The sequence below is a fragment of the Phocoena phocoena genome, chromosome 2, assembly GCF_963924675.1.
Source record: "Phocoena phocoena chromosome 2, mPhoPho1.1, whole genome shotgun sequence".
In the NCBI taxonomy this organism is placed as follows: Eukaryota; Metazoa; Chordata; class Mammalia; order Artiodactyla; family Phocoenidae; genus Phocoena; species Phocoena phocoena.
Genome location: NC_089220.1, coordinates 28,097,813 through 28,112,215, shown reverse-complemented (window position 1 = coordinate 28,112,215; position 14,403 = coordinate 28,097,813). Strand labels below are relative to the sequence as shown.

Genomic DNA, 14,403 nt, shown 5'->3' with positions numbered 1-14,403 from the left:
TAGGGAAGACGCCCCTGACTTGGGTACTCTATATTGAGCACACGGGGAAACCGCCCCCGAACCCAGAACCGGGATTGGCCACAGGCACAACCGCGGCCCCACCCACTGAAGAAAGTAAATAAGGTCCTGCAAGAATTTTGCAGTAGCTCCGCCTCACCCACGGCGCGAGGGGGTATGGCTAGCACTGGGGGCTGAGCCGCGGAAACATTGCCCTATGGGGCGGGGAAACTAGACCAGGCCGTGTGTTGGGGATAGGGTTTCTCTTTGGGGGCGTGGTTTATGGATCCTTGCTTTCCCGCCGACGGTTGGCCACGTCACGTGACATGGGTTGGAAGATGGCGTCTCCCACAGACGGTAAGAGCCGGTTTAGGGACCCTTCGCCCGCAACCTCTTTCTGTGCTCTCCTGGGAACTTCCACTCTCCGTCTGCCCCTCGAACTTACATATCTTAAGTGGGCTCTCCTTTCCCTTCCACTTCTTTTCCATGGGAGGTGGGTGCATCTTCAGTTCGCTGGCTCTTCACAGCGGCTCTGGAGGTGCCCAGTTTCTCTGCAATGTACCAGGCGGGTGGAGGAGGGCACCCGCTTGGGACCCTTTCTGGGCAAAAGGACGAGAGTCGCCTTGGTCCTCCGCCCTGGTTCGCTTTAGTACGCTAAAGCCCCATTTGGGTGAGGCTGAGGGCCGAGGAAGAGATACTGCTGAGGAAAGGAGGCGCCTTAGTGTAGCTTTCTCCTCCGGGCGCCCCATTAAAGGGTCGATTCTCCTCTTTTTGAGCATCCGGAACGATTCTCCTAAGCGCTTGCTAGGGTTGGTGGCTGACTTCATCCCGGGATTGAACCGCAAGAGAAACGTGATTCTCTCCTGTCTCCTTAGATTGGGACCGTTGCCCTGGCGGCTAAGGAAGAGACCCTCTCGGTCCCTCGCAGTGAGAGTCCGAGGAAAATGAGAATTGAGCTTTTTAGCGTAGTCATGCACACGTCTCAACCTCTGTAGCTTCTGCTTTGTGTGTTGTTTCTTAAGGCTGAGTGAATGAACGATTTCTGCTTATATGTTGTCTAAGAGGCAAGTCATCTCAGATAGTAATCGAGTGGTTTTGGTATACCCACAGGGTTTTGCGCTCCGTTCTGCTTTAGGGTTAGGATCTTGCAGTCATTTCTGGACTCACTTAATTCTTGCTTCGACCACCTCCATCCCTGCGTCCATTTCACTGATAGTTAGTTTTCTGTCAAACAAAGGTATTTTGTGTTTGGAAGGAATCTTGGAAGTTCGTTTCAGGAATGAGGAAATTGAGGCCATGAAAGCTATACTGAGATCCTACTATATGAAAGGCGTTATTCTAGGTGCTTTGGAAAAGATTAATCAAACACGTAAACACTTTTGCAGTTTCAGGTCTCATTTAAATGTCACCTCCCAGCGAGGCTTTCCCAGAACACAGTATCTGGAGTTGCCCTTCTTCACCGTTATTCCCTTTCTCTGTACCTTCATCGACAGAATAGTTATTATGTTAACTTTGCCCTTTTCACACCAGATTGTAAATTCCAAGTCTGTCTTGTTCATAGTTGGATCCCAGGGCTTAGCACAGTGCCTGGCAAGCAGTAGGCCTTCAATTCACGTTTATTGAAAGACTGATTAGATATATGCATAAATAATAAATTACTTAGTCTTAAGTTTAACTGAGTCTTAAGTTTTTTGAGCACAGGTACATACTGTATAAGAAATTATGGGTGTTGGGAGTCAAAAGAGATTATTTTGCCTGGGTGGTCTCTTGTTAAAATGTCCTTCCCCCCACCCCAGGAAAAAAAGGCATTTAAAAAATCAGCCAAGGGAATGGGGAGTTATTGTTTAATGGGTACAGACTTTCAGTTTGAGAAGGTGAAAAAGTTCTGGTGATGGATGGTGACGATGGTTGCACAACAATGTGAATGTACTTAATGCCACTGAACTGTACACTTAAAACTGATTAAAATGGTAAATTTTATGTATAACTTACCACAGTTTTAAAAAAAACCAGCCAAGTGATAGAAGTAGAAGTAATTGCTATTAAAAAGTTTAGCTTATTACTAAGTTGTCTTTATATTTAAAAGTTTTGTTCCTTATGTTTGATTTTTCCCCTGTCTTCTCTCAATTTCTTTTCCTCTCTTTGGCCAGGAAGAATACTGGAAATGTGTTTTTTTCCTTTGGTCTTTTAGCCATATCCACTCTCACTCAATGTGCACTCTAGATTTTTAAAACTTTTCATGCTCATCTTTTACAGAGTTTCACCCTCTCCCCGTAATCTTTTTAATCTGACAAAATCAAGTTGAGCACTTTGAACTTAAATTTAGCTTCTAAATAAGTATCTTATCCTAAAATATTCCACTGCCTAGCTCTCTTCTATTTTTAGTGTTCCACCTGTTTCTGTCTTTAACATTTAAAATTATCACCATTAAATTATCTTGCTATGAAAAAAAGTTTAGGTCATTTAGTGTTTCTCTCTTTTTTTTTTTTGGTACGCGGGCCTCTCACTGTTGTGTCCTCTCCCGTTGCGGAGCACAGGCTCCGGACGCGCAGGCTCAGCGGCCATGGCTTACGGGCCCAGCCGCTCCGCGGCATGTGGGTTGCTCCGCGGCATGTGGGTTCCTCCCGGACCGTGGCACGAACCCGCGTCCCCTGCATCGGCAGGCGGACTCTCAACCACTGGCCACCAGGGAAGCCCTAGTGTTTCTCTTTTTAACGCTAAAATTGCTGGGACATCTTTGTAAAGGAGAAAATTGAACTAAGTAAAGCCATTAATTACTTAATGTATGAGAATAACACTCACAGTAGAGTCTGAGTTATGCCCCAGATTGTGGTATCATAGGGTCACACTTGTTGGTTATTGGATCCTACCCTCAATAAGTTTATTTTGTTATGGTTGAACTTTCCATCAGTAACATTCCTTGGGAATTCGAAAATGGGCATTTTGTGTTTCACACAGCTTTTTTTGGTTTGTTTGGTTGGTTGCCATTTTTAGATGCTTTAGTTAAGGCAATTTATTAGAGTTGAGTTCTTTCCCAATTAGAATGCTATTGGAAATTCACTTAAATATATAGGTTCAGCTAACATCCATCTTCTCATAATGATACAATAAAAAGAAAAGAAAGAAGAATAAAGGAAAAAATTTTTTCTCCTTTTGATGAAAACTCTTAGGATTTGCTCTCAACTTTCCTGTGTATCATACAGCAGTGTTAGCTATAGTCATCATTACATCCCTAGTACTTATTTACCTTATGACTGGAAGTTTGTACATTTTGGCCACTTTCCTCCAATTACTCCTCTTCGTACGCCCCACTTCTGGTAACCACAAGTGTGATCTCTCTTCTATGAGTTTACTTGTTTGCTTGTTTTAGATTGCACATATAAGTGAGATCATACAGTATTTTTCTGTCTCTGTTTTATTTCACTTAGCATAATGCCTTCAAGGTCCATCCAGGTTGTTGCAAATGATAGGATTTCCTCATTTATATATGGCCGAATAATATTCCATTGTGTGTGTGTGTATTTTCACAATGTCTTCATCCATCAACGGACACTTAGGTTGTTCCCATGTCTTGACTATTGTAAATAATCCTGCTATGAACATGGGGTCCCTTAGAATATTTGGGAAAAAAATGTAGTTTAGAGAAAAGCACATGTTGACAAATTTTATAAATATGTATGTTTTCTGGGGAGTGAGTCCATAGCTTTTTTTTTCAGATCTTCAAAAATGTGGCTTACCCAGAAAACGTTAAGAAACCACTGTTTATATCATTAAATCAACCAATTTATGCAGCTAATTAGTATACCGAGCACACAATGTGTACTCAACAAATGTTAACTCTAGTTTTGTTTTTTTTTAATTAGTTTATTTGGTTGTGCCAGGTCTTAGTTGTGGCAGGTGGTCTTCTTAATTGCAGCAGGCGGGCTCCTTAATTGTGGCAGGTGGGCTCCTTAGTTGTGGCATGCGAACTCTTAGTTGTGGCATGCATGTGGGATCTAGTTCCCTGACCAGGGTTGAACCCAGGCCCCCTGCATTGGGAGCATGGAATCTTAACCACTGTGCCACCAGGGAAGTCCCTAACTGTTGTCATTAATATTGAGCACCTACTGTGTACCAGGGCAAGAATGGAGAGGAAATGGTGTTGAAGAATTAGGCAGGGGCTGGATCATGTAGGATTTTATAGGTCACAATAGATGTGCATTCATGAATTTAGCTGGGAAGAAGTTCTTTAAGCTGGAGAGTGGCGTGAACTGATTGACATTTAAAAAAAAATCTGTCTGACTACTTTGTGGAGTGTAGATTTAGGGGTCGGGAGGGGGAGGGGTAAGAATGGGAGCAGGGAGACCTATTAAGAGGCTATTGAAGTAGTCCAGGAGAGAAGCTATGGTTCCTTGGTTAATTAATGTGATTTCATGGTATGTTTCAGAGGGACAAATTACTGGACTTACTAATGGGTTGGTGGAAGAGTGAAGGAAAGGGAGGCATGAAGGATGACACCTGGGTTTTTGGTTTGAGAACTGGAGTTGATGGTAGTGCTATTTATTGAGATGGAGAAGACTGGGGGATTATGGTTTTTCACACATATTAATAGAGAGAGATGTCAAGTAGCCACTTAGATATATAACTCCAAAGTCCAGGGAAAGATTAGGGCTGGAAGTAGAAGTATGAAGTCATTGGCATATAAATGGTCGTAAAGGCTATGGGACTAGATGAGATTTCCTTGGGAGACTTTGGTAGGGAGTGAAGTCAGCCTAGGGTGGGCCCTGAGTGGAAGAGGAGACTGGCGGAGTCGGTGAGGAAGGAGAAAAACCAGCATAATTGTTTTATAGAAGCTGCAAGTGGAGTGTTTGAAGGAGAGTGGTCAGTGGGTGGATGCTGCAAAGAGGTCACATAAGAGAGAACAGAGAAGTGACCACTCAATTTAGCAACATAGGTCATAGATAATCTTGACAACAGCCGTTTCCACACATGTAGGGGCAGAATCCTATTTGTTGTAGGTTAAGGAGAGAATGTAAGGTGAGGAAGTGGAGACAGCAGGAGGAACAACTCAAGAACTTTTGCAGTGAAGGAGGAGTGAGGAAGTCATGGGGTCAAGGAAGAGTATCTTCAAAGAAGGTAAATTCCAGAGCAGGCTTACTTGCTGTTGAGTTTGAGCCAGTAGAGAAAGGTAGAAACTGGTTGTGCAAGAGATTATTCAAGATCACATCTTTGACAAAGCAAGAGAAGATGGAATCCAGGGCCCTATCAGAGGAGTTTGTTTTTCTTGGGAGCAGGGACACTTCATTGATTGGGAGGAAAGTTCAAGAGTATGAGTAAAGATGCAGATGGGTTTGTTGACATTCATTTTTCCCAATACCCCACTAAAATATTGTTCTTGTTTTAGAGATGGGAAAAGTAAGGTTTGATGAGGGAAATGACTTATTTGTGTAACATCATGGCTCAGTAGCATCAGTAGTCACAGAACTCAAATCTCTAGACTTCCAGGTGAGTGAGTGTTCCGGTTTGTTATGTTCTTTGAGATTGATACGTCATAAAATGTAAAATAATGTGTTTTGTATCTTCTTAGCTCATCTGAGTGTTTTGTTCTAGGGGCAGATCTGGAAGCATCTTTGCTAAGTTTTGAAAAACTTGACCGAGCTTCACCAGATCTTTGGCCAGAGCAATGTAAGTTCTTGGTTTCTTTATATCAAAATCAATGTAGGAGTGACTTCCCTGGTGGTGCAGTGGTTAAGAGTCTGCCTGCCAATGCAGGGGACATGGTTCAGTCCCTGGTCCGGGAAGATCCCACGTGCCGCCGAGCAACTAAGCCCGTGAGCCACAACTACTGAGGCTGCACTCTAGAGCCCGCATGCCACAACTACTGAAGCCTACGTGCCTAGAGCCCTTGCTCCGCAACAAGAGAAGCCACTGCAGTGAGAAGCCCGCGCACCGCAACGAAGAGTAGCCCCTGCTCGCCGCAACTAGAGAAAGCCCGTGTGCAGCAACAAAGACCCAATGCAGCCAAAAATAAATATTAATTAATTAAAAAAAAAGAAGCAGCAGCTCAAAAATCAATGCAGGAAAACCAGTACTACTTTGAGGGAGATTTTTGAAGAGTTACCATTTAGCTGTAGTGATTAAAATTTTAATTTTACTTCAAAGGAAGAGACTGAATTCTGTGGTCTGGTGTTAAGAATAGCTGTTTGGTAGTTTAATTTTTTCTGAACACAGTGTGACTCAGGAAATGATAGAGAGCCTTTAAAAAATAATTATTTTTGGGCTTCCCTGGTGGCGCAGTGGTTGAGAGTCTGCCTGTCGATGCAGGGGACACGGGTTCGTGCCCTGGTCTGGGAAGATCCCACATGCCACAGAGCGGCTGGGCCCGTGAGCCATGGCCACTGAGCCTGAGCATCCAGAGCCTGTGCTCTGCAACGGGAGAGGCCACAACAGTGAGAGGCCCACGTACTGCAAAAAAAAAAAAAAAAAAAAAAAAAATTATTATTATTATTTTTTAAACTTCATCTGTAATGTGTCAGACAATATGAGATGCATAAAGTAATTCCTTACTTCTTTAAGTATTCTTATAAAGTTAACTGCTGTTATAGTTTAGTACTGATATTTTGGACCTCTTTTTTTTTAAATGCTTATGCAGATAGGCAAATAAATATTTTAAGTGTATAGAGAGTTTTTTGTTTTGTTATGATGAAGTCATATGTACAGTGATCTACAGCTTAACATATTCTACCTAGTAACTTATTAATGGATCTTTCCAGGTTGATAGGTATAGACTTACTTCATTTTTAAAAAATATTTCATTGTATAGATCTACTACTACAGCTTATGTATTCATACCCTATATGGAAACCTAAGTTATATCCAAGTGTTGATGTTACAAACAATTTAACAATGTATATCCTTGCACATATATCTTTGTGCATATGGAAGAGGATGACTGTGTATGGGAGTACCCATTTCCTTACATACTAGCCAGGATTGGACGTTACTGATATTCATTATTTTTAGTTTATATTTCTTTATTAGTGAGGTTGAACCTTATTTTTAAATACCTGATTTTTATTTTTCTCTTTTTTAATATGATTCTTTCTGTGAGATATTTAAGTAAACAATTGGATTGATAGAATAGCATACCTAAAAAGGAAATTTTAAATTTTTGGTAAGAGATACTAGATCTCACCACCGTCTCATTCAGCTAACTCCTGATCCTTTGAAGTTCAGTTGAGGCATTATTTTCTCTGAGAAACTTTTCCTGCCTCCTCGGTCTGATTTAGATTTTCATTTTTTGTCCTCCCATAGCAACTGGTATTTTTCTTGAAGCACTTAAAAAATGTTATAGTTATTGATTTACTCTGTCTCTTCTTCCAGACTATAAACTCCTGGAAGACAAGGTTGTTTTCTCATTTGAATCCTCTATGTAAGAGACACTAAAATGTTTACTGAATGACTAATGTTGTGCTTTTTCTTTTTAGTACCAGGTGTTGCTGAATTTGCAGCTTCCTTCAAAAGCGTAAGTAATATCTTACTTACCTAATGAAGTTTTTCCAACATTTTGCTTCTGGGTAAAATCTCAACTGTCTCTTATTTCTTTATTTTCAAGAATAATGTCATAGCCTTCAAAATATTTTGTAACCACAGCCCTGGAAATCTGTTTATATTATCATCATGTTAATGATGTTCATGCTCTATTTTGACCTTTGACTATTAGCCTCTTCTCTCAGCTTAAAAGATTTTAAGGTAAGGCAGTTGAAATATTTAATGTAATGCCAGTGTTCTTTTTGCCCAAACTATGATTTTGAAGCTTTTCTCTTTTGTTTATGTGATGCATTATGACTTTAACTTATACCTCCCTAGAGGATTTTGAAATTTCTCAGTGGCTCGTCAGAAACTGAAGGAAGACATTCATTAGAGCCACAACTTTTCCGTTTCCAGGACAGCAGACATTGTGCTAGATGCTCTAAATATGTTCTTATATATTCCCACAACCAGGAAAATATGATGATTATAATATTAGCTAGCACGTGCATGATGCATACCATATGCCAGGCACTGTTCTAAGTACTTTACATACATAATTTAGTGTTTACAAAACCATGTGAGGGGGACTTCCCTGGCAGTCCAGTGGTTAGGACTCGGCACTTTCACTGCCAGTGGCCCCAGGTTCAATCCCTGATTGGGGAACTAAGATCCTGCAAGCTGCATGGTGCAGCCAAAAAAAAAAAAAAGAAAAAGAATAAACATATGAGGTATAGGTACTATTATTATCCCTATTTTACAGACAAAGAAATAGACACAAAGAGGTTAAGTAGGTTACCCAAGATCATAGGCTGTAAATAGCAGAACCAGGCTTTGAGCCCGTAAGTCTAATTACTAGCATCCATATTTATTATACCAGACCTAAAAGCATTTGTGCCCAAAGTTAAAAGCACTGACTGGCAGAGAAACTTGGAAGTTAAGTTACTTGCCCAAGTCCTAGTGAGTGACAGGCCAGGATTTGAGCACAGATCTGTCTGATTCCAAAGCTAATGCTCTTTCTAGTAACAAATTGGGGATTTGTAATATAACTCTCTTAGTACCTTACCATGTGCTTAGCATTCTCCACTCATTAATAGAGTTAAAGGTGCTGAGTTAAATATTAAGGCCCTTCTTCTGGGCCTGTGGCTTTTAGGTCCTATGAGCATGTTTGTTCAAAGGGAGTCTGACTTCGTAGCCTGCGGCGAGCCGCTTCTGACCAGCAGAAAGACGAGTCACCACACGCTAGATTCTTCTCGTATCACACTTTATTGGAGTGCAGCTTGGTTATAGACAGATGGAAGGAAGACCCCGAGCTTTGTTCACACTGGCTTTTATAATGCACTAGAACCTGTGGCAACCTGTGGTTGGCTGGTTAACTCAACCTGTGGTTGGCTGGTTAACTCAACCTGTGGTTGGCTGGTTAATTCAACAAGATATGTGCTGTTCACAATTATTGGTTGCAATTCTGAGCCTTTTTTAGCATATTGGCTCGTCGTGGCGCATGTGTGGCACATAGCCTTGCACATAGCCTTGGGGCTACTCCCTGATAAGCATTATCTGCAACATGGCAGAACAACGGCTTCCACGTTATCTGCGGCATGGCAGAACAACGGCTTCCCACAGTAGCCTCTTTCATTTTTTCAGGAGCTAGGATTGTATGAAAGCTGGAGTGTGCTACTTTAGCATCCAGGAAGGCCTGAGCATGAGGAGTAAAGGATAGCATAGGGTTTTGGAGTCAGACACACTTGGATTTGAGTCCTGAATCTGCTACTTTACTATCTGTGACATGAGCAAGTTTCCTAACATTTTTTTTTTTTTTTTTTTTGCGGTACGCAGGCCTCTCACTGCTATGGCCTCTCCCGTTGCGGAGCACAGGCTCCGGACGCACAGGCTCAGCGGCCATGGCTCACAGGCCCAGCCACTTCGTGGCATGTGGGATCCTCCCGGACCGGGGCACGAACCTGTGTCCCCTACATTGGCAGGCAAACTCTCAACCACTGCGCCACCGGGGAAGCCCTCCTAACATTTTTGAGCCTTAGTTTTCTCATCTGAAAGTACCTCATAGAACTTAGTATAAAATGCCATAATGCATGTAAAACGCTTTGCATACTGCCAAGAACTAATAAACAGTACATTGTAGCTATTATTATTAGATCAGCTTTTATCTAGTAGATTGAGTAGAAAGTACCTGATTTAATTTTCTTAAATTCTCATTCATAATGAATTTTTAGTTTAGTTAATTATATGCGTTACAACTAAGTACTTTAAGTTGTAAACATAAATAAGTGTTTTTTTGAAAACTTTTATTAGAGCATGGTGTTTTTTGAAAATCTGATTAAATATCTACACTTTTTCCCTAGAAGTATGCACATATATATTGAGTTTTGTTTCTAGGGGTTCAGGGCCATCCCAGGGCCCCAGGTTAAGATCCCCTGGTATAGTCCGATTCCCTGCTGGGGTAGAAGTGGTGAATTTGACCTAGAGCCTTCAAGGTGAGGTAGTATAGGGTAGTGGTTTTTGAACTCAGACTTCATGGGTTTTGAATCCTGGCTCCAACAGCTTTGTGACCTGAGGCAAGTGATTTATAATCTTACTATACATCTGTTTTTTTTTTAATTTGTAAAATGAGGAGGATAATAATACCTGTTTCATAGGGTTGATTTGGAAATTAAATGACATGATGCATATAAAGTGTTCTGCTTGTCACAGAGTGCCAAATAAATGTTAATTTTTAAAAAAGGAAAAGGAATAAATAAGTCCTGGATTTGTAATGTACAGCATGGTGACTATAGTTAGTAATACTGTATTGCATATTTGAAAGTTGCTAAGAGAATAGATCTTAAAAGTTCTCATCACAAGAAAAAAATTTTTGTAGCCATGTATGGTGATAGATGTTAACTGGACTTATTGTGGCAATCATTTCACAGTTTACACAAATATTGAATTATTATGCTATACACCGGAAACTAATATAATGTTATATGGCAGTTATACTAGAATTTAAAAAAAAGAAAAAGAGGGCTTCCCTGGTGGCGCAGTGGTTGAGAGTCTGCCTGCCGATGCAGAGGACACAGGTTCGTGCCCCCGTCCGGGAAGATCCCACATGCCGCGGAGCGGCTGGGCCCGTGAGCCATGGCCACTGAGCCTGCGCGTCCGGAGCCTGTGCTCCACGACGGGAGGCCATAACAGTGAGAGGCCCGCATACCGCAAAAAAAAATAAAAATAAATAAATAATAAAAAATACATATGTAATGCCCTTGCTCCATTCTTTCCACGGGACCCTCTCCTAAACCCTGATATTCTAAATCAGTACATCTGGGTTATGGCCTAGTTGTCTGTATTTTTTTATAGTTACACAGATGATTCTCATGTGCAACCAGGATTGAAAACTGTTACTCCTATTCTAAGAATGGGTTCTCTTGCATGTTTTGTAAGTTTTGTAAGTTCACTTTCAGAAATGAAAAGAAACTTAAAATTCTAAAGTTTTCTGAAATTTTTAAAATAAAATGAAATTTCAAGTAATGATCATTCCAATCTTCTCTCATTCAGATTGAAGATTTTCTCATTTTTGGTTCTTTGAATCTTCTCCTCTGCCAGAGAATGTTACTTCCTGATTATTGTTTCAAACAGTTCAGTTGGAGGCTTTCACCAGTACTGAATTTCAAGTAATTTCTTTCACAACTATACCAATCTTTTATGCATACAACAGTAACAGTGGTCAGACCTGATTCTTCCAAGATCATTTCTTTAAAACCAGCTTTTAAAGATGAGCAGTATTATTTTCTAAGGGTTCTATTTGTAGGCCATATCTGAACCTGGAGAAATCTAGGTCTTTGAAATTATAATTTGCCAGTATTTTCAAACAACCTAAAGGCTGTGTGAAAAACTCCTTTTCTTATAAGAAAGAAGAGTAGGGTCTCTTCATACTTTGCTTATATCTGAACGGATATATTCTTATTTTCTGACAGCCTATTACTAGCTCTCCACCCAAATGGATGGCTGAAATAGAACGTGATGATATCGACATGTTGAAAGGTAAGCAGCGCTGGTGACGTTTAACCTTTAACCTGACATTTATGCTCCTCAACAAACTACCATTCCAATTTTTCTCTCATTCCCTTACCAGTATTCTTGGCTTCAAATTGCCTATTTAACCATCCTTATTCATGGTTCTTCATGTCTAAATGCCCTTCTCTACTTTTCCATGTGTAGAAATCCTGCCAGTTCAAGACTCAGTAATAATGATTTCTTCTGCTGCTAAATTCCCTTAATACTAACTTTATTTTGTATGATGCTTAGAGTTAAGTAAAAGCTCTTACATAAATTTTCTTATTTAATTCTCATACAGGTCCTGTGAATTAGGTATGATATCTAAGTTTCGGGAGGTTAACTTATTAACCAAGGTTTATTAGAAAGAGTTAAAATTTAAACCCTGATTTTTTTTTTTTTTTTTTTTCCCATGGGCCTCTCACTGTTGTGGCCTCTCCCGTTGTGCAGTACAGGCTCTGGACATGCAGGCTCAGTGGCCGTGGCTCACGGGCCCAGCCGCTTCACGGCATGTGGGATCTTCCCGGACCGGGGCATGAACCCGTGTCCCCTGCATTAGCAGGCAGACTCTCAACCACTGCGCCACCAGGGAAGCCGCAAACCGTGCTCTTTTTAAGACTAGTCTCTTACCGCTATAACACAAGTGCTTTATTTAGGATTTACTGCCATATATTGCTGCCAGGACTATTAACTGAGAGCCCCTTAGTGGGTTAAGAGCTGTCTTTTAGTTCTTTCTATCTCATCAATTTCTCTCATAAAGAATACTGTAAGTAGTGAATATTGTTGTCTGATAAATGACTTGGAACTCAACCACAAAGTAGAAATTTAAATTAAAAAACATTAATTTTCTTTGATTTTGCTCTACTTTATTTAATTTTTTTATCATCCTTCTGGTGATAAGATTCATGATGGTTGTGAAGTAATAGACTGAAGTTAAGGTAAAAAATCTGGAATTCTTAAGCTATTTAAGCAGCTGAACAGATCAAGAAAACCTACTTATGCCAGATATAGATAATGAGTGTGGCATGATTAGTTGCAGAAAATAACACCTCTATTTGACTTCAGAAGTAATTCATTCTTCTGCATGAAATGCTTAAAAGCAGATCCCCTCCTCCAGCCAAGGGAAAATTAAGTCTCAAGGGCATCTCGGGTTCATTGTTGTAATGTTCCAAACAGACATTTATATAATATCCCATCAGCATGTATTTTCTAAGGAAACTTTAAAGTTTTAGTAAGGGATCAGAGCATTATGTTTCATGCAAATTGACCTATGTCTAAAACCTAAAAGGAATTGGGTGCTATTTAAAGGAAAATCTCGGAAAGTAAGTTTTTATTTTAAGTATACTGTCTTCTTATCTGGTAAACATAAAAATTTTTATAGGAATTTGATTTGAAGGCAAAGTTTGGATTAATATTTAGTCTTTGTTTTCTAAACTTAGGGAAATAGGGAAGAGTGTTTTATTGCTGTTTTATTAATTGGAATAATGAGGACTTGTAGATGACAGTGAGACAGAGATCTGTCTGTAGGCTTTCTCAATTCTGTGTCGGATCACAAGTTTCATATTTTAATGGTGTATTCATTTTGTGTGATTGGCAAAATGAATGTAATAAAAGGATCCTCAGGATAAAACACATAATTTGCTATTGTGTCTATGATGACTCTCTTCTTATTAAGTGGGTAAGCTCATCTGAGGCATTTTGCAGTGGTGGAAAATTCACTGGTATGCCTGTGTGTGTGTGTGTGTGTGTATGTGTGTGTGTGTGTAGGGGGAATGATTGGATGAGAAGAGATGAATCCATTTTCTATTTTTCTATAGGAATTAAACTTGAAAACTTTTATAACAAGGATTTGCAACCTGAATGAGTTGTTACTAGAAAGCAGTGGAAAGAAATGGTAATGAAATAAATGATTCTGTTTCAGAACTGGGGAGCCTCACCACAGCTAATTTGATGGAGAAGGTACGAGGCCTTCAGAACCTGGCCTATCAGTTGGGGCTGGATGAGTGTGAGTACCCAAATCACATTTATTCAGGGTTGCATGTTGTATATTTCATGATGAGTTCTGTCATAATTCAGAAAGTATCTTTATTAGGTGTTTTAAAGGTAAGAAGCCATTGTAATTAAAAGTATGCCACTTATGATAGAGTGTGCTGGAATAATTACTGAGTTTACTAGGTTACAAGTTGTTTTTCGCCGTACAATGAAAATATATTGGAAGCTCTTAGTTTTAAGTGATAGAATGTCGTCAAACTAGCTTAAGCAAAAGAAGGATTTTATTCACATAAATCAAAATTGTAGGAGTAGAAATAGCTTTGAGCATCTCTAGAGCCATGACTCATTATTTATTTACTTTTTATTGAAGTATAGTTTTTTAAAAATATTATTTATTTATTTAGCTGCGCCAGGTCTTAGTTGTGGCACGCAGGTTCTTCGCTGTGGCATGCGGGATCTTTAGTTGCGGCATGTGAACTCTTAGTTGTGGCATTTGGGATCTAGTTCCCTGACCAGGGATCGAACCTGGGTCCCCTGCATTGGGAGTGGGGAGTCTTAGCCACTGGACCACCAGGGAAGTCTCTGAAGTATAGTTGATTTACAATGTTGTAGTAATTTCTGCTGTACAGCAAAGTGACTCAGTTATACATGTATATGCATTCTTTTTTATGTTCTTTTCCATTATGGTTTATCTCAGGAGATTTGATATAGCTCCCTGTGCTATACAGTAGGACCTTGTTTATCCATTCTAAATGTAATAGTTTGCATCTACTAATCCCAAACTCCCAGTCCATCCCTCCCCAGATCCATGACTCTTAATAATGTCTTTGGAATGTGCTCTTGTTCTTACTTTTTGAG

At 40.1% G+C, this 14,403-nt stretch overlaps 1 protein-coding gene across 2 annotated transcripts in view; it reads left to right on the top strand.

Moving 5' to 3' along the window:
* Positions 1 to 320: 320 nt before the first annotated feature.
* The window catches only part of LIN52 (lin-52 DREAM MuvB core complex component), a 119,729-nt gene continuing 105,646 nt past the window's right edge, over positions 321 to 14,403 (top strand). Inside the window, exons 1-5 of one of the 2 annotated variants that reach the window (XM_065872027.1) lie at positions 321 to 354; positions 5,587 to 5,661; positions 7,464 to 7,501; positions 11,475 to 11,541; positions 13,475 to 13,558. In XM_065872027.1, the coding sequence (XP_065728099.1) occupies positions 324 to 354; positions 5,587 to 5,661; positions 7,464 to 7,501; positions 11,475 to 11,541; positions 13,475 to 13,558 (295 nt within the window). In that variant the 5' untranslated portion in view covers positions 321 to 323. The remainder of the gene's footprint in view (positions 355 to 5,586; positions 5,662 to 7,463; positions 7,502 to 11,474; positions 11,542 to 13,474; positions 13,559 to 14,403) is intronic. The other variant, XM_065872028.1, reaches the window with a different exon arrangement.